The sequence below is a fragment of the Heterocephalus glaber genome, unplaced genomic scaffold (genome assembly GCF_053883595.1).
Source record: "Heterocephalus glaber isolate CG9 unplaced genomic scaffold, H.glaber_assembly_v1.0 deba00001556, whole genome shotgun sequence".
In the NCBI taxonomy this organism is placed as follows: Eukaryota; Metazoa; Chordata; class Mammalia; order Rodentia; family Bathyergidae; genus Heterocephalus; species Heterocephalus glaber.
The window spans coordinates 4,437,204-4,455,380 of NW_028258347.1; the positions used below are offsets into that span (position 1 = coordinate 4,437,204).

The window sequence follows — 18,177 nt, forward strand, 5'->3', positions numbered from 1 at the left end:
ATCACCGGCTTGTGTGAAGAAGCGAACTGTCCCCCAAAGCCCTGTGCTCACTCAGCAGAGTGCACCCCAAGCCAACTCACTCCGCCTTCCCCCAGAGACTCTGCTCACCCCTGAGGCTGCCAGCCCGCAGCAGCTGTTTCCTGCTTCGAAGCTGCTCTCCGCTCAGAGCTCAGGGTCCCGGCCAGGTCTGGCTTCCGGAGACCGCCAGAGGCTGCTCCCTGCCCAGTCGTCCACTGTGCAGTGGCCGAACCTTGGCTCAGTCGCAGGAGCACACGCTGCCCCAGGCCAGGGTGGATGGTGAGTGTTTCCATGACTGGGCCTGTGAGGGGCGATGGTCTGGCCTCCTGAGCCGTGCCTGTGAGATGAAGACGGAAAGTCACACTGTGCTCGGTGTGTTGGAAGCATCACGTTTCCTAGAGCTAGAAGCATCTGTGTTCCAAACGGCAATGGCTACACCAGAGCTACTCTCGGCTGATCATTATGTCCCCGTAACTATTGCTAACCTGAGTTAATGATGAAATAACCTTCATAAATGGTCTCATGAAAAACAGTGTCACGCCACACGGACTGCGAGCAGCATGAGAAGCCGCACATGAGGACCGTTAAGGGTGTTGCACAGAGTTCCTATGATGCCTTCAGCCCCCTCGCCCTGCGATCCGCTAATATTTCTCTTAAGTAGGGTCATGGACCATTAATTTCCTGACCTTGAAATCTCTTATTATTAAAAGCATTACTTAGCAACTTTTAGACATTGAAGTGAATCCAAGTAAGAAAAGCCACAGGTCTGTTCACTCTCGTTACAAAAAACGATTGATGTCCTGGGCTGGAATATTTTGCATTTCTTTCTTAGAATTACGTTGTCTTGACTGATCTAGCGGGGAAAGGAGTAAATATGAGTTTCCTTGGCTGCCCTGGATTGGGGGACAAAATCACAAACCTTTGGCGTTCATCCCACACGTCTGCCTCTCTGTTCCGAACACAATTCTCTTCCCTCTCCCAGTGCTGGGCCCAGTGTTTGAACCACGCGTGCTCTCTAAGGTCAGCTCGGAGGCAGCCAGCGCCAAGGAGTCGTTTTTCCTTTCTTTGCAGGTAAGATGCATCGCCTGCCATGATTTGCTGAAAGCAGTCGAGTGTGTCTTGGTGACCGCCTTCTCCTGGGTGGAGCCACCGGCAGTCTGCAGGTGGAGGTGCCTCTTCCACTGGGGCCCCGGAGAGCTCGCTGTGCGCCCTGGGCACCCTGGCCATCCCTGGGACGGATGCGGCTTCTCGGGCGTGGGCCTGTGCTTGGCTGCTCTGTCATCCTGGTCTCCACAAATGGTGCCCCCGAGCCCGGCTGGAGTGAGTCTGCCTGGAGCCTGCCTGGAGCCTGCCTGGAGTCTGCCTGGAGTGAGCCTGCCTGGAGTCTGCCTCAACCTCTGGGAAGGAGCTGGCCGGGTTGCACTCAGCCCAGCCCGGCACATGGTCTCAGCACACAGCTCAGTAACCAACGCTGGAGTCAGCGCATAGTGCAAGAAAAAAATGATTTTAAAATAATGTTAAATATTTATCTGCACCATTCCAAAGGTACAGGTATATGTTGATATTATAGGCTTTTAAAAGAATTGTATATATATGTATATGTATATTATATATATATAAAACAATATTTAAGTCAGTATGATTCTATTTTATGCACAAATGTCTTTGAAGTTCCTATGGAGAAGAAATTATAAACAATGATTTTTTTCTGTTCTGTATGCCTACTTTTAGACATGGAATAGAGTTAGTTTGTTAGCTGACACATTGGTGTACATACTCACAGGGTAGGGCACAGTCATCAAATCAGAATACTCAGCCCTCACCACTACCTCAGTGTTCTACGTTTCTGTGCGTTGGGGATCTTCAAAGTCCTCCCTCCCAGCGACTTTGAAATGCAGAGTAAATGACTGTGAAGTTCCCCTGCTCTGCCACAGAGAACCGTATCTGGCACACACTAACTGGCTTCAGCCTCAGAGAGACCCCCCACGCCCCTCGTGAATACAGTCGTGCAATGGAGGATGTGCATTTCTCTTTCCATGCCTGGTTTACTTCCGGTAACATACGACCACCGGCTCCATCCATATTGTTACAGATGACGCATTTGTTATGGCTGAGTAGTATTCCAGAGTTTTATATGTGTATTTGTATCTATCCCTCATTTTCTTTATCTATTTCTGAGTTGATGGGCACTTGGAGTGACCCTATATATTGGCTATTGTGAATAAATGCTTACCAACTAGTTTTTTGTTGTTTTTTTTTTGTACCGGGGATCGAACTTGGGACCTTGCGCTTGCAAGGCAGGCGCCGGAACCACTGAGCTAAATCCCCAGCCCATACCAGCTAGTTTTAAAATATCAGTTATGGATAATTTTAAGAATACTTTTATCTTCATTAAAGATATCAATGTAAAATTGCACATATTTATGTCTAAAATCGTTCTTAGACAATTACATTTCTTTAATTATATTTGAAGTTTTCAAGAGGAGACAGCAATTCAGTGGATCCCGGGAATGCACATGCTGAGCACGGACCACGTTCCCTCCCGCCAGTCACCCAGGGTGGCCCGGGAGGCGGTGTGGGACCTGCCATCGAGGCCCACGGTCACCTCGCCATGCTCCTGAGCACACTGGACACCGGGTGGAAGGCCGCGTCCCCCAGGATGCACTCTGGGCCCGGGAGCCCCGCAGGCCCCGGTGGCTTTGGCAGATGCTCGGCTGGGAGGGGTCGCTCTTCCTCTCCACGGCCCAGAGCCCCGCGTCGCTGCAGAGGTGTCTGTCACCAACGCCACAGCCGGAGGCCCCCGGCAGAGCGGGAGCTGAGACGTGGGGCAGAGCCCGACCCCGGCAGCCGGGGCTGCAGCCAGGCCTCGCCACCTTCCTGCCGCCCATACTGCCGGCACCTGAGATAACTCAGGCTCCACAGGGGCCTTGGAAGACGAAAACGGGAGCCGCACTGCGATGTGGGAACACTGGATAGACAGCAGACTCGGCCCGGGCTCCGCTGTGCTGCTGCCTTCCGCAGACCCTGACCCGGATCGGGGAGGAGAAGGCAGAGCCAGGCCTGCGGGCGCTACCCGGAGAGAGATGCCGGCCGGGCCCGGAGGAAGCCCTGCTGCTCGCTGCCGGCTGAGGCTCGGAGGACGCAGGCCAATCCGCCCGCAGGGCTCACCCGGACGCGCGCGCTCGCTCGGGACTCGCTCAGGAGGAGAGGGGGACGCGCGGGGCAGACTCGGCCTCACCGGCCTGGGAGCCCAGGCCCACGCCCTCATCCGGCCCGTTTTGGGGCGCTCTTACTGAGTCGTCCGCGGCCCCCACAGGGTCACTGGCAGTGTGTGCTGGTTCCCCCGGTCGTTCTGGGTGTCTTTGGACCGGCACTGGAGAAGCGGTTGTATTTGCCTTTGAGCGTAAACCAGAGAAATAGCAGTTTCTGGGAGGAGATTTAGAGTCAAATACCTTCAACACGCCCCAGAGATATCGCACAGAATGTTACATATTTCAGCTCATTTTGATAAAATACTGCTTTATAAGATCAAGAAAAATTTTAAAACATCATTTCAGCACTAAACCCAATCAGTACTGTAGAGCAAAAAAAAAAAAACCTTATAATCTGAGAAAATATATTTAATAATTGTGCCAATTTTTAGATGATGGTCTTTGGAATTTTCCAAATTTCCTAATTAAGGAGTAGCAAAGTTAATGACAAAGAACTGCACTTAGCCCCTAATTACAGTGGAGCAGAGTGACAGAGCAGCTAAAGAGAGGGTAAGGACATTCCATCCACTTCGTCAGAGTTCCAAACTGTAAGATGAAACACGTTCACCCCATTTCCCAAGCTCAGCAGCCTGTGTCTCTGAACTGCACTAATTTAAATTTAAAGACACACATTCAGCGTGCGCCCTTTGCAGGCTTTCGGCAGTGCGCACATGGCGCCACATCTGTTTCCAGCCGGGTCCGACCCCAAGCCATGGGCTCCGCAGCAGCAGACCCAGGGTGGACATAAACTCGGCCACCTGGGCGCCCGTGTCAGGAGCCTGCCAGCCATGCTTGTAAAGCAGCTTTGCTCAGAGCCACCTGATCCGTGTGGAGATTTGTCCCATACGCTCTTAATCAAGTAATTTCAGAAGAAACCAGAGAACACTGAGAGCTTTCAGGAGCATTTTGCCTACAAATCCAGAAGAAATTATTCTGTGTCTTCGGGAACTGGCACGAACTGGCAGCCTGGAAAGGGGCAGTGTGGGGCCAGGGGAGAGGAAAGAGGGCAGAGGGAGGCAGCCGGACCCGCCCCGAGGGATGCCTGAGGAGCTCCGGGTTTCACAGAGGAAGGAAGGGAAGATGTTCGAGCCCAGCTCTCCCCCTTGTTATAAAAACCCAGAGCGATTCATCTCCAGGCACTGAGTTCACCACTCAATAAAGCACCGCACTTCAAACAGATGTCTTACTTCCCTAATTAAAACTTTGATCACAGCATTTTGTAAAAGAAGTAGAATTGAGAACTCATCTGATAAATTATAAAGTCATTAAAGGAGATAAACCATACAAGTTCCTGTTTTACTCACCTTATTAAATGTCGAGCAATAGTACAGATGCACAATTATCTTAGAAAAAGAATAGGAAGCAATTTATGGGGTAATGACCACATCTTTTATAGAAATATAACACTGTAATTGAAAAATCTCACAAATAATCTAAAACTTCTCTTCTTGACCTTCACAAATACAGTGGCCCTTGACTTACGAACTCAATTCGCTCTCAAGGGCTGGTTGTAATTCAAGTTGGTCAGTGAAGGCCCCGGCTCCTCTACACTGCCTTCGGCATCTCTCTCCTGCACACAGGCAGAGCTCAGTGTCCTTAGAGAGACCCTGACCCAGGACCTCTCAGTGAACCCCACACAGGAGCGGATGCTGTCCTGCTCCTTCCAGGACTCTTTAAGGGTTAAATCTGTGTTTGAGACCATCTGGAAGCACAAGTGGCCGCATTTGGGTTCTAACTCAAGACTCTGATCATAAATTAAAACTAACCCAAGTTGTTTGTATGTCAGGCTGGTCATAACTTGAGAGTCCAATGTATTTTCTTATCTGGATTCTGGGCTGTTTCAAATTTAATAATCATAATAATCTGTAAGAAATATTAGATCATTAACACAGTCTTTTTGATTAACTATTTACTGAATAGTTAGCTATTTACTGTTAACTGTTAACTATTTACTCTCCATCCAATTATGAGCAATAAAAAGACAGTACAGACCAAAGGGTAGAACAAAAATGATTAATTATTGAAAAAAGCTAAATCATCTCATTTAGAAGCACAGTATTACTAATATCAAATGTGTGTCACTGGAAGTGTAAAAGGGGGTCTCGAGGGTGCCAGGAAGGAAGGACAGGGCCCGAGGGCTGCGGGCAAGGTGGGGAATCCGCCTGTCACTGCAGTGCAGGCCCACGGACTCAGAGAGCCAAACAGCAGAAGCATGCAGGTCCACGGTCGAGGTGCGGGTCCTCCAGGGTCTCCCTCCTGGGCTCACGGACAGCCCCTCAGGTGTCCCCGCCTGGCCTTCCCCCTGGACAGCCACACTCCCAGCGTCTTTTCCTCTGCTTTAAGGGCTCAGGGTCCATCTTTAAGACCTCACTGAGCCTCTCTCCTCCCTTCTTCAAAGCCCCATGTCCAGGCAGAGTCACATGGGGAACAGAGTGGATGTGGGAGGGGCCAGAGCCCTGTGCACAACACGTGCAATTGGTGTGAGGCACGTGTGGTAGGAAGCGTGATCAGTGGCGTGCACAAGAGTGCAGTCAAGGATCAGCCTCATTAACAGAACGACTGTAAGCTGTCACTTGTTAGTGACAGATGTGTGGCAGCGTGTGCACCTGGAGAGAACTCAGTGGTTATCTGCTTCCATGCACAGCGAGCAATACTTTACGCATCACTGAAATTTGACAACAAAATACTGTATCACCCTCACTAGAGTATTTGTCCATCTCTTTCATCAAAATGAGATGTGTTCTTAAAGACAGGCGTCTCACTCACTTTCTAGTCACTGAGAGGCCGTACCCACATCGGCACCTTAAAGGGGAGAGATTTATTTGCACGCGCATTGTCCTCCAGAGTCATCTGGCTCCCCTGCAGAAAGGCATGGCGGAGGAAAAGCTGCTCAGTCAGGCGGGAGGGCAGCAGAGAGCACAGAGGAAGCCAGGAAGGTGGACAAGCCTTCTAGGGTGTCCTCAGGGAGCCGCCTCTGTCCCCAGCAGGTCAGCCATTCACCCCATGATCCCATCACCTGGATTAAGGCATGGGATGCTCCCTAGCGGTCAGAGCAGAGAGAACTGCACCATAAGTACTGGAAGTCTACCACATTCAGTTTGCCCCTAGTGTATACAGAAGGAAGTAGGCTCAAGACAGGCAAGCGAGACGGGGGCAAGATTTGGAACATACTTATTCAGTTTTAAAAGTGGATTGCAAGTTCTTAAAGCTTTCATTGTCCTGTTCTACAGGACAAACCCTTGAACACCATGTTTACACATTGTCTTGCTGTCCACTAAATGCTGTGATTTTGTGTGCATGTGCAGTACTTACCAGCTCTGTCCAAACATGCATGCTCCCACATCAGAGGCTGCTACCAGAGGACCTTAGTAATTACAAGTTTAAAACTCCTCATGGTTGAAAATTACAAACCCAAGGACCTATAATTCACAGAATGCTTGTTTTGCTGCTCACTTGATATATTTTATTATTAAATTTGAAAGAAATAAAGGGAAATTCTTTGTAGGGTCATTGAGATAATTATTTCATCATAAATGTAGATGAAATTGGTAGATGATATGGGAACCTGAAATTAAGTATCATTATCACATTTATGTGAAGAGCAGTTTCCAAACATTTTAAGCACTGGCTTATTTTAAGTTCTTTCTACATCAGGACCATTTTCAAGACATTGTAAACCATTGGTAAGGTTAACTCTTGGAGTATGCACCAAAGAAATACATTTGAGAAGACCAAGCCCTCAATTATTACAAATTTTTACTAATTTCCTACAGTTCTCTCAAAAATTTTATAATGGAGTGCAGAAGGGAACTATGCAAGCCTTGAATCCCCAGCTCCTTGATTAGGCAAATGACCCTCAGCTCCTGGGTCCCTCTCCCCTTCCCCTTTTACTGTGGAACCTGACTCTGGCTGATGCCTGACTCTCAGCTCCTGGGTCCCTCTCCCCTTCCCCTTTTACCGTGGAACCTGACTCTGGCTGATGCCTGACTCTGAGCTCCTGGGTCCCTCTTCCCCTTCCCCTTTTACCGTGGAACCTGACTCTGGCTGATGCCTGAGGTCCAAGTCCCCCAAGCGCTCCTGGCTTCCCCTTCACCATACTCTCTCTGGGTCACCGCAGCAAATTCCATGAGTCTAGGAGCCATCGACACACTGACATGTCCCGAAATCATCCTCCAGGCTGACCTTTCCCCTAAACTCCACATATATACCCAACTGCCCTTTTGCTCTGCTCACCCAGCTATCAGACAATCACCTCAACTTTCACTTGGGGAAGAGAAAGTGATTTATTCTTCAGTCTCTCCCTGTACCTGTCTCTAGCTCCTTTTATCCCTTCCTTCTGCATCCACCTCATCAACTGTGTGAACTTCCACCAAAGTAGCTTGTGAATCCAAGTCCTCCTTTTCCTGTACTACTGTGCACTGGTGCTGCCATTTTCTCATCTGTTACCACAGTGACCTGTTCACTTGTCTCTGCGTTTGTTCTGAACAGTGGACGGGAGTTCGGTGGATCCTTCTGCTTCGAGCTCACCGTGGGTTTCCCGGAGCTTGGCCTGAGATCCACCTTCCCTAATGTTCGTGGCCCTTCCCAACTCACATCTGTCCGCTCCATGGTCCTCTCCCCTGTACTTCAATCACCCCAACCTTGTTGGTACCTCAGCACCTTGGTACTGGCCCTTTCCAGGATGTGGGCTGTTCTTTCCCAGGTTCTCGAGTGCCAGCCTTCAGACTCTGTGTCAGAGGACACCCCCTGGGGAATGCCGCCTTGACAGGGCTGCCTTTGTCAGCTCACATGTTTTACTGTCTCCCCCGAAGAGGGGTCATCGTGCCCGACGCCCATCTAAAAGTCGCCAAGCCGCCCAACTGGGTCAGCCAGAGACCTGGTGCTGAAATCATCGTCCCCTTCCATATGAACTCCATCTTCATAGATGAGACAGAAAAGAGAGAAACTCTAACAAAGAAAATACACCAAGACAATGAGAGACACAATTAAGGAATTAAGACCCCAGATGCAGCGTGCACAAGCCAATAAGACTATTCAAGTAATTATTTTTTAAAAAGCATTTGTTTGCCTGTGTTTAAAAGGAGTGCACAGCACCAATGCATGTAATTGGGGCTCCACAGGCAAGGGCAGAGAATAGCAGGACTCATTTTACAGGACAGGAGGAAGGCGTGGGAAGCCAAGTGGGGAGTTCTCTGATTAGAGCGTGGGGCTGGGCTGCGGGAGGCTGAGGGACTTGCGACAGGGAAGAGACGAGGAGAACCTGGCTTGGGGAAAACAGAAGACAGAAAACAGAAGAGCACTGTGGGCAAAGGCAGCGGGCGCCTCTGGGCCTGAACTTGGAAGCAGTCCACCCCCATCCACTCCCACGTGTTGGCCACTTCCTGGGACTCCTGTGTCGGGAGGATCATGAGTGCTCCGAGGTCAGGAGTGGGTTAGGTGCCTGCTGGCGCCAAAGGAGGTGGCCCAGTTCACCTGGGAGCCTGCCCAGGTCTGTGTCCACCACGCCGGCCAGCGTCAGTCTCCCCACCTGACCTAACACTCATGGTCTGCTTTCGGAGCCGCCTGTGCACTTCTCTTTGTACTTCTTGACTGAGTGAGCACCAGTCCAGCGTGTCCACGTTTGCCACAAGGGAGCCCTTGAAGATTTTACAGCAGCAGCCTTCTCTGCCCACTCGGGCTGTCTCAGACCCCACTAGACACTCAGGTGAAGAGGGCTGTGAAAGGGCACAGCATTCAAGGGGGACGATTTCAAGATCTTACAGTGCCCTGTACGGGACAGGGAGGTACATTTACCAAGAGAAGGGCAAAGCCCGTGGGAAAAGAAGTGGTGGACATGTAAAGGAGTGATTGGCAGGTGTGGAGCTGGGGCGGGGTGAACAGTCAGGAAACTGGCCCAGTCCAGAAGAAAGACAGAGAGCCCTGGGATAGACCGGGAGAGGCGGCTCGGCCGGGGCCCACTGGACTTCAGCAGCAGACCAGCTGCGGGGAGCCTGGAGTGAGGGACAAACACAGGCGCATTTCACTGTGGGTCCGGATGTGAGCTCTGAACAGCCAGGCCAGGAAGGCAGTGGGTTGGGCAGACCTCGGAGGCCGCGCTGGTCACCTGCTCATTTGTCTCCGACACAGCCTTTGCTCATGGAGCACTGCCCGGCCCAGACTCCTGCCCAGTGGCTTTGGGCAGGTCCAGATGCTGGGCAGAGAGGCCAGCGGGGGCCAGGGCGGCTCTTCCCTCTCCCTCGCCCTGCAGCATTTCTCCTGGTGGCCAGGCCTCTGCACTGCTCCAGCGTCCCCAGACAAGCTTTCTGCCCTTGCTCCCGTCTCCCTTTCCAAGGCTCCCCACTGACCTCAGTGATGGCTGCCTGGACTCTGGATTCTGGTAATTGCCCCCCTTCCCCTACTTCCTCTCACCCCAGGAAGGTAGTGGCTTCCTGCGGCTGCTAGTCTGGGTTGCCTGGCAACCCGCTGTGCGTTCCTTGGTGTAATCAATCCCCAGTGCTAAATTCCCCATTTGAGAAACCTGGACTGGTTTATTTCCTTGAATGCACCCCAGTTGATGCAATAGTGAACCCGTTTTGTATGTATCTGCATATGTTTACAGAATAAGGAGGCTCAGAAATCAAGCAGATGTTAAAAAATCTTCCCTAAGAAAAAGGTTTCAGTGAACAATGTCCAGGTATCAATCGAAAGATTAAAGCCTGCTGATATTCTCATGAATATATTCTGTGTTCACAAGGAGAACTCGGTATTTGGGGAAGAATCTATGTGCAGTGAAAACAGCAATGGCAGGTGGAACTTGCATGGTTCTTAACGTGCACCATGCTGCAGCAGGCACACTTTACACACCTGTGTTCAGCCCTCAGTCACCCCACAGTCTGCCCGCGGGGTTGGCTCAAGAGCCTCCGAGCATCAGAAATGCTCAAGTCTCTGAAACCAGCCCATCCTCCCAATTTCTATCAGTCCTCTCAAGGTTGCAACCCCTAGTCCAGTGCTACGTGAGGAGGTATACTGTGCTGTTCAGGGAACAACAAGGAAAGCGCACATGCTCAGTATAACTGCCCTTTTCCCAATGTTTTCAGGCCACAGTTGGCTGAATGCACTAATGCAGAGCCCACAGGTAGGGAGGACTGACTGGACCTGTTTTATTTAATCTACTTCTGCAACAAAGTCCTAAATATAGGTAAGAGTAGGATCTCCATTTCATGAACAAGGAAACAAACCCGGAGAGAGAAAGTCATCTACCTCAGGCCACTCTGAGGCTAGACTGGAGTTCAGGCCATCTGGCTCTCAAATCTTCACTTTGAACCACTGTAATTTATAGCTAAACTCATTAGTGTACTGGAAATAAATATATATTCCAATTTTTCTTTTGTCTTTTTAAAGACCATTATTTGGGGGTAGGGTTATTGAAGTGTTATGTATTTTCACACACTGTATATTTATCTAAAGTTTAAACAATCCACAAATAATTTTGAAGGTTTTTAATGCACGAAGAGAACATGTCAGAAATAGAACAGGCATTGACTTACTAACAGTGAAGCTCTATACAAAGGAGACCCCACCCCACGTGGTAAGCAGACAGGAAAGGAGATGAGCAGTTTAGGATTGAATGCGAACCCTGAAGTTGTATGCGACATTCATATAGGGCTTCTAATTTCACAGCGATGTTTCCGTAACGATGCATAGGACATTGACACGTATGGGTAAGATGCTTTTGACTCAGACGTCAGACAAAAATACTGAAGAGGTAGTTTTGCCGATGCAAGGTGAGGGGAAAAGCCGGATGTTGCTTTGGTTGTTTCCTCAAAAATCTACAACTGGGCCGGGGATGTAGCTCAGGGGGGCCACACTTGCCTTACAAGCGCAAGGTCCTGAGTTCGATCCCTGGTACCAAAAATTATCAAAACTACAACCATTTTGTTGGTGGCCTTGTTGTTCTGATCTTCCTCTGAGTCGGCTGGGAAGGTCATGTTTTCAGAGCCAATTCACAGCCCCTAAGAACAGGTTCCCAAGTGACAACGGCATTTTTGAAACAACTGCTCTATAAATCAGCTGGCAAGCTTCCGTCGTGTTTTTCTGTTTTAAATATGAGATAAATTCTGGCTCAATGGCGATCTGTCAAGATCTAACCAGCAGTGGTAGGAATTGACCTTGTTTTCTCCATTCTGTGCATGGTTCCCTGACCCTAACATCTACAGACATCCAGTAAGATTGACAGCTGAAAGCTGGGAATTCCTTTAAATCTAAAAAAACAAAGTCAGAAGTACACTGCATGATGACTGCATCGAATTCCTCATGTTTTCGGTTGTATTTTGTGAAATCTTCACATCTGAGACTCCAAGGGTGGTTTGGCTCCTGATGTCTCATGCACATGCTGCTTCTGAATGTGGAACAGGACAGGACAGGGCAGGGATGGTATCTCAACAGTGAACCTGACGAAGTCCTGTGACTACAGACAGGAGCTCTCCTAGCCTTACAATGAGAAATAAGCCCACCCCCAAAAGAAGTTTCAGGAAGTAACAAAAACATCTGTCAATCTGCAAAACTAAGAACGGTCATTTGCCAGACAATGGTTAGGAACCACTAGGAACAGAGTGGCCTGACTCAAGCAGGACTTGTTACACATGAGAAAGCATAAATACAGAGGAAGCGAGCTTTCTGGGCAGCCACGGAGTTGTACAGACGAGTGCAGCACGGAGACAGCCAGGTTCTTCAGCTTGTCCCCAGTGGACAGCAGTTTCAGAGTGCAGCAGTGTGAAGGTCGGGGATGCATGCAGCAGGTCACCAGTATATCTGTCCTTGCAGATGCACACACTGAGAAACAAAGGCCCCAGGTGAACAGCGCTCAGCCCGATACCAGAGCCCTGCATCAGGCTCAAGTGCTTCTCCAGGGGTGGCTGCAGCCACACTCTGCAGGTCCCCAGAGCCGGGAGGGCACCTGGGCACACCGAGGGAGTCCCAGGCTGTATGCTACGGACACAGTCAGGAGCTCCAGCTTGCCCGGTTCCAGAGTCAATCAAAGCCTAAGTCCCGAGGCCACACCGAGTGCTGCTTTCACGATGCCACTGCGAACAAGGCCGGCAGAGCAGCAAGGCTGCGCACCAGCGGGCAGGAGTGGAGAGTAGCTTTGTGCACTTCTGCAAAGATGGAAACAAACCCCAGCCACCGGCCGGCTGGCTTATTGGTTTGCTCTGTCTGTGGCCAGGAAGGCGCTGTGCTGCTCCTGCGCCCTGTCAAGGAGCCGCCTCTTCTTCTTCTTGTTCTTCTTCTCCTTCGCCTTGGGCGTTCTCTTCCCTGTGACAGGGAAAGAGAAAAACACGGAGCGACGTCAGCAAAGGCACCTTCTCCAGGCCAGAAAGCACAGGACACCACGTTTCTCACAGAGCCCATCTGGAAAACATCACCTGGAAAAAAGCAGCCTCAGAGAGAAAATTGTTCACATTAATTTTGACAGAATAATAATAATTTCCTAAATTGGATGTGCTGTCCAAAGCGGAGACTGATCTTCCTGTTACAGGGAATTGGCACATTTAAAACCCCCCAGCGGCCAGAGCAGTCTTTCAAATCTCATCCTGCCACAAAAATCCCACTTATCCCTCCCACTCGAACAATGCCACCCTTTTCTAGACAGCTTTACATCTTTCCACAGCTCCACATGTCCATGGGTCAAAAGGAAACGAGCATCTATGTACGGTAAATGTACCAGAACTCTCCGGGCCCCGACCCTGCCCGGGCAGGGCGGGGCCTTGCTTTTAACAGTTCTCCCTCCTTGTTCCCCAACACCAATGTGTGGCATGGCATCTGTGCAGGGCTTTCGTAATTGTATAAAAATTCATTTGGACGTCATTCATGATGAGCCTCACAAGTTCTTACCCTAAGTCTTGGGCAAGTTGTTCTTATTAAATAATGGGGAGCAAGAATGCTGGTTTGTTCTGATAAACCGGTGGGGTGTGTATCTTACTAACGGACATCACACTTCAATTATTCTACTTCTGTTCTATGCCTTGGCCCCTAGGAAGCCCGGACAAGCTACATAGCTGAGGTTTTCCTCCATCATTTTTGGATGCAGTTTTCCTAGTGCCGCTGCTGCTTTTGCTTTGCCAGTCTTGCGGTTGTGGTTTGTAGTCAATGTTTCTTCACAGGCACGTACACGAGATGAGGAGAAAGACTTCGCATACAAGGCATGTGTTTTTGGTTCCTTGCCCTCTTCCACTTCTAAACACATAGGAACTATGCGATTTGTCGAAGAGAAAGGGCTCTCAGGTCCCTGGCAATTCACAGAAAGTGCCTTGCCACCGTCCACCCGAAGAGCAATGCTTCCTCAGTCAGACAGGAGCAAAAGGAGAAGCCCCCCGCCCCGCACTCTTCTCCTGCCTCTCCACCCACTTCCACTTTCACAGCGGGGCTCCCAGAGCTCAGGCCCCAGCCCATGGCGATCAACACCACAGCCAGAGCATTCGGTTCTAACCCGGGCTCTCCGACCTTCAGCCTTGGTCTCCGAGACCTCCTCACTGTCCAGCACCGGAGAAAAGGCTGATGGAAAAACCAGAGCAACCAGAGATGAGGGCGATGAGGGTGGCTACATCCCCGGAAGCCAGGCCACCGAGGCTCAGAGAACGCGAGGTGCTACGTCCAGGGCACCGGCTCATTCTCTCTGGTCAGGAGGGGCTCGGTCTCAGACCCTGCACGGTGTGGCCAGGGCTGCCGGTCAACCAACAGCTGCTGAGCAGAAACTCTGAACACAAGAAAGAAGAATAGCATATTGTAGTAGAACACTCCATTAAAACAATGGGAACATGATCATCCCTTCCTATGAGGCAATAAAAGTCCTTGAAGTCAACTTCTGGTTCTCATTAAATCCTGGCATTAAGGTTAGAATGGCACTGTGCCATCTTCAAACACAGTTAATCCTACCCAATGAAACCCCGGTCCAAGCCCTCATCAATCAAAGCAGCTGCAAAGTTACAACTATTTGGTAACATTGTCTCTAAGGATGAAACACACCTAAGGAGGGCAAAGATACTTCAGATAAAACAGTACATTTTAAAGGAGGCTTCAATTACGAAGTTCCAGAACGAAGTTTTCCTAGTTCTTTATTTTCTCTAAATAAACAAGAAAGTATCAATTAAAAAATCATTATTGACTACGTCTTAAAACTTTGGTTTATGCTTCATTTATTTAAAGCCTAGAGTTTCTCTTAAAGGCAAATTGAAATTAAGTGAATGGAAAATAAAGCTAACATTCTTACATTCTTAAATGTGTTCTGAAAAAAATAAGATGTAATAAATATATTATGTAAAGAAAGCATTTCACCTTCATGGTTTCAATTCCCAAATAACCTATTTGCAAACTGCAAATCTATGCAGAAGGACTGGAAACTCAATTGGCCAATTTTGTATGTTTTACTCCATTTATTATCCTGATATGGCAAATGGTCTTTGGGTTTGCTGGCTGAAATAATAGTGTGCAATGGAAAGGTAACTCAATATTTGTATACAACAATTGGTATCTTGGCCAAAAATTCAGCAACGATTCTGAAAACTTATTCATATAAGATAATTTTTCGATCATATGATTGGTGCTTTGGCAGTAAGTTATGTTCCAACTAACAGTGTTCTGCTGCCCTCATAATACCGCTACAGCTTTCCCTCACAATCCCCCTGCAGGGGCATCTCTCGTAGTGCTTGGGTGGTTGGTTTTGTTCCTGGCCTGCCCCATCCCTCATGCAGGACACATTGTGAATGCCAAAGAACTGAGATGGTTAGCCAGGATTTGACCACAGACAGGCCCAAGCCAACTGAAAATATTTTGTGGTTGATCGTAGGTTGTTCTAATTTTAAGCTCAACTGTAATAAAAGAATAATAAATGTAAGGGACAGGAAGGGCTTTGCCTTCATTTCTTCAGAACTTGGATCTTCCAACATAATTAATCCTTACGATCAGTGCTGTGACCGTGCTCCTGTCCGCATGTTTGAAAGCAAGCTCTGTTGCAGGACAACTGTGCTGTGCCTGCTTCCACTTAGCTCCTTTCCATCAGTGAAGAGGAGACGGAACTCACAGGATGCCTTCCAACATGTCTGCACTGTAAGGGAGGGCTTCTGGGGAAGAGGGGTACCCGTCACTGCGAGCAGCTCAGCTCCTTCATCGACCCCTCTTGCTCTAGTCCATGACAGAAAATTTGGCACATTTACCGCTCATGATCAAAAGGAAAGGTCTGAGTTTGGAGAGAAGACTGGGAGCCTCCAGCACAACCAACTCTGAGGGCAAATTCTTCACACCTTTGTCCCGAGTTCTCCAAGCCTTCAGGAGATCACTGCAGCCCAGGAGATCCCTACAGGATGAATCTCTGCAAAATCAAATAGCTCTGCAGAGTGGGCTTTGTTCACAACTGGGGATTGAACCCAAGTCCTTTGGGCCTTTGCCTTGAGCTATATCCCCAGTTTTTTTAAAACAAATTGTTAAAATTTTGAGTCAAGGCCTTGCTGAGTTGCCCAGGCTGGGCTCAAACTTGCAACACTCATACCTCAGCCTCCCGCAGTGCTAGGATTACTTTTAAGCATTATTATGTGTATGCGAAAGCACTGGCATTGATATTGCTGTGTTTAAGGCAGAGTGATTTGATAAAGAAAGGCTGCCCTAGGTGTAAGAAGCCTCCAGCTGCCCAGGCTACGCTCAGAACTGAAAGGACCGCAGTCACTTCGCACTAGGAAGGTTGGGGCCTGCGACCCTAGGCTGAAAGGAGGATGTGTCAAAGGTCACCGGCAAGACAAGACTAGCATCCAGTGCACACAATCAGAAAGACCGCGTCCAAGCCACGCTGTGGCCAACGTGACGGCAATGCCTCGCACTCTGTGACTCGGTCCCGCAGGATGGCCCACCTGCTCCTGCACAGGAACTGGGGACCGTCACTCGCATCTCGCCTGGACACGCAGCCTGCCCGTTACTGCCACTGGAATTAGCGTGGGCGCTCACTCTGGCATGAGGCTGTGAAAATGTTCCACCGCCTGCCAGACACGGGTTTCACCGTATCCTAAGCTCCCGGCACCAAGGAACTCCTCCCAGTTCTCTTCTCCCAGGTCAGGGAGGAGTCTTCCATCTCTGCAGCCATGGCTCCTGTATGCCCATCCATCCACTGGACGCAGGCTGCACATCCTGACCAAACTCTGCCTGCTCTGAGGAACTTTCCAAAGGAAGTAGATGAAAAGCAAACTGAAGGGAGAATTCAGCAGCTGTGACTGTAAGAAAAGACAAAAGCTTCTTCGTGTGTGTGTTTACATCACACACACACGCTGGGGAAAGTGAGCCACACTGCAACAGTAATCACCGAGGCCACGCTCAGTTCTGCGCTAAGTTCTGCTAAGTCTGCGATGCTGTGGGCTGTGCTGCTGTCATGACATTCACCGTGCAGACCTGGGGCTCCCTGAAGTGCGCCCACTGTCCCTCGGAGCAGCTAACTGAGGCCCTCGAAGCTGCTCCACCACCACGCGGTGAATCCTGTGTCTCCGTCAGAGAGCTTGCGGTAGGTGGATGGAGCAGGTGACGTCCGCAGCTCCGGCCTGGGCTCTGCGTAGGGGACGGAGAGCACCTGGGCCAGTTCTGCTCCTCATGGGCCGACTTGAGTCTGCCCGAGTGGGCAGCAATGCGAACGTACTCAAGGCGGGGCTAATTCTCTGGCAAATGCCGGCTTACGGCTCATACGAAAGTAAAGCAAAGGCCCATGTATAGTTCCTGAAGGAAAATAGCTAATAAATCTACTCAAACAATGAAAATGACCAAATGAAGTGAGATGCCAGCGTCAGGACTCGCCACAGTGAGAATGCCCACAGGTGTGAAGAAGGCAGTGAGCCAGGCACTGGGGCACTGAGAATGTACAACCGATACACCGCAAAGACAGCTGGCGATGTGTGCAAAGCAATGAAAATATTCACAACTGTGGCTCAGACCCAGGCATCTACCCTCGGAAAATAATCCAAGCTGGGGTGAAGATTTACACATGGAGACGTTTACTGTAATTCTGGGAAACTGTACAATACCTAAACATCATTCTACAGTTTTCTGTGACCTCTTCTTTTTATTATTACTGAAGAAATAGAGTATGCTTTCAACTACAAATGGAAGAGTCTTGTATTTTAAGGCCACAGTGATTAAACCTGTTATTTCCAAGAATATTACTACTGTATGTTCCTAAAATGTCCGAAAACTTACCTTAAATAAGTCTATGAAGAAGCTTGTAGTACAAAAATACTTTCACTATGGTGGTGGGCAGGCTCTGTGCAGTGACTGATCTAAGATATGCAGCCCTGAAAACTACTGACCAGGACCCCCCAGACTCAGGACCCTTCACAAAGCCTTTGTTTACTCCAGAAAGGACAAATGTTCTGAGTGCACTGGGATCTGCCAGAGTAGGTCCTAAGCAGCCTGCCACAGACATCTTCTCAGTGTCCACCATAGCTCAGAGTAACACATAGGTGTTAATCGATAATCATTGTGTGCATTTATGTGCACAACATGATGTTTTGACACATTCCTATAGTGCAAATGACTTAATGAAACTAATTACACATCTATCGCCTCACATACTTACCTGCTGCAGGAATATCTAAAATCTCTTTGGGATTTCCAGATACGCAGGTTGTTGTTTCCATCAGCTTGGGAGTCAGAAGTGGAGGTGAGGTGAGTAAACAAGGAGCCATACTGAGCTTCTCATTTCCAGTACCCAATTCCTCGAGTACCTTTTTAGTGACATCCCTTCGGCATTTTAGAAAGACACCGTTTTCCACTATAAAACATTTCATAGCTAGCTAGGCCTTCCTCAAGGACCAGCAACCTCTACTCTCACGATGGCTGTGCTCTAACCCTGCTCCTGGAGGGACTCTGCTCTCCTGGCCATCTTATCTCCTCAAAATCCACA

The 18,177-nt window shown here is 49.2% G+C and overlaps 2 protein-coding genes across 4 annotated transcripts in view; one reads left to right on the forward strand and one right to left on the reverse strand.

Annotated features, from left to right (window-relative positions):
* Positions 1 to 3,147, forward strand: part of LOC147824048 (uncharacterized) — a 28,962-nt gene extending 25,815 nt beyond the window's left edge. Inside the window, exons 5-7 of the mRNA XM_087190833.1 lie at positions 242 to 297; positions 1,001 to 1,089; positions 3,040 to 3,147. Of these exons, the coding sequence (XP_087046959.1) occupies positions 242 to 297; positions 1,001 to 1,089; positions 3,040 to 3,147 (253 nt within the window). The remainder of the gene's footprint in view (positions 1 to 241; positions 298 to 1,000; positions 1,090 to 3,039) is intronic.
* Positions 3,148 to 10,732: 7,585 nt separating this feature from the next.
* The window catches only part of Rspo2 (R-spondin 2), a 115,253-nt gene continuing 107,808 nt past the window's right edge, over positions 10,733 to 18,177 (reverse strand). For all 3 annotated transcript variants that reach the window (XM_087190819.1, XM_087190818.1, XM_004850282.4), the window contains exon 5: positions 10,733 to 12,560. In XM_087190819.1, the coding sequence (XP_087046945.1) occupies positions 12,321 to 12,560 (240 nt within the window). In that variant the 3' untranslated portion in view covers positions 10,733 to 12,320. The remainder of the gene's footprint in view (positions 12,561 to 18,177) is intronic.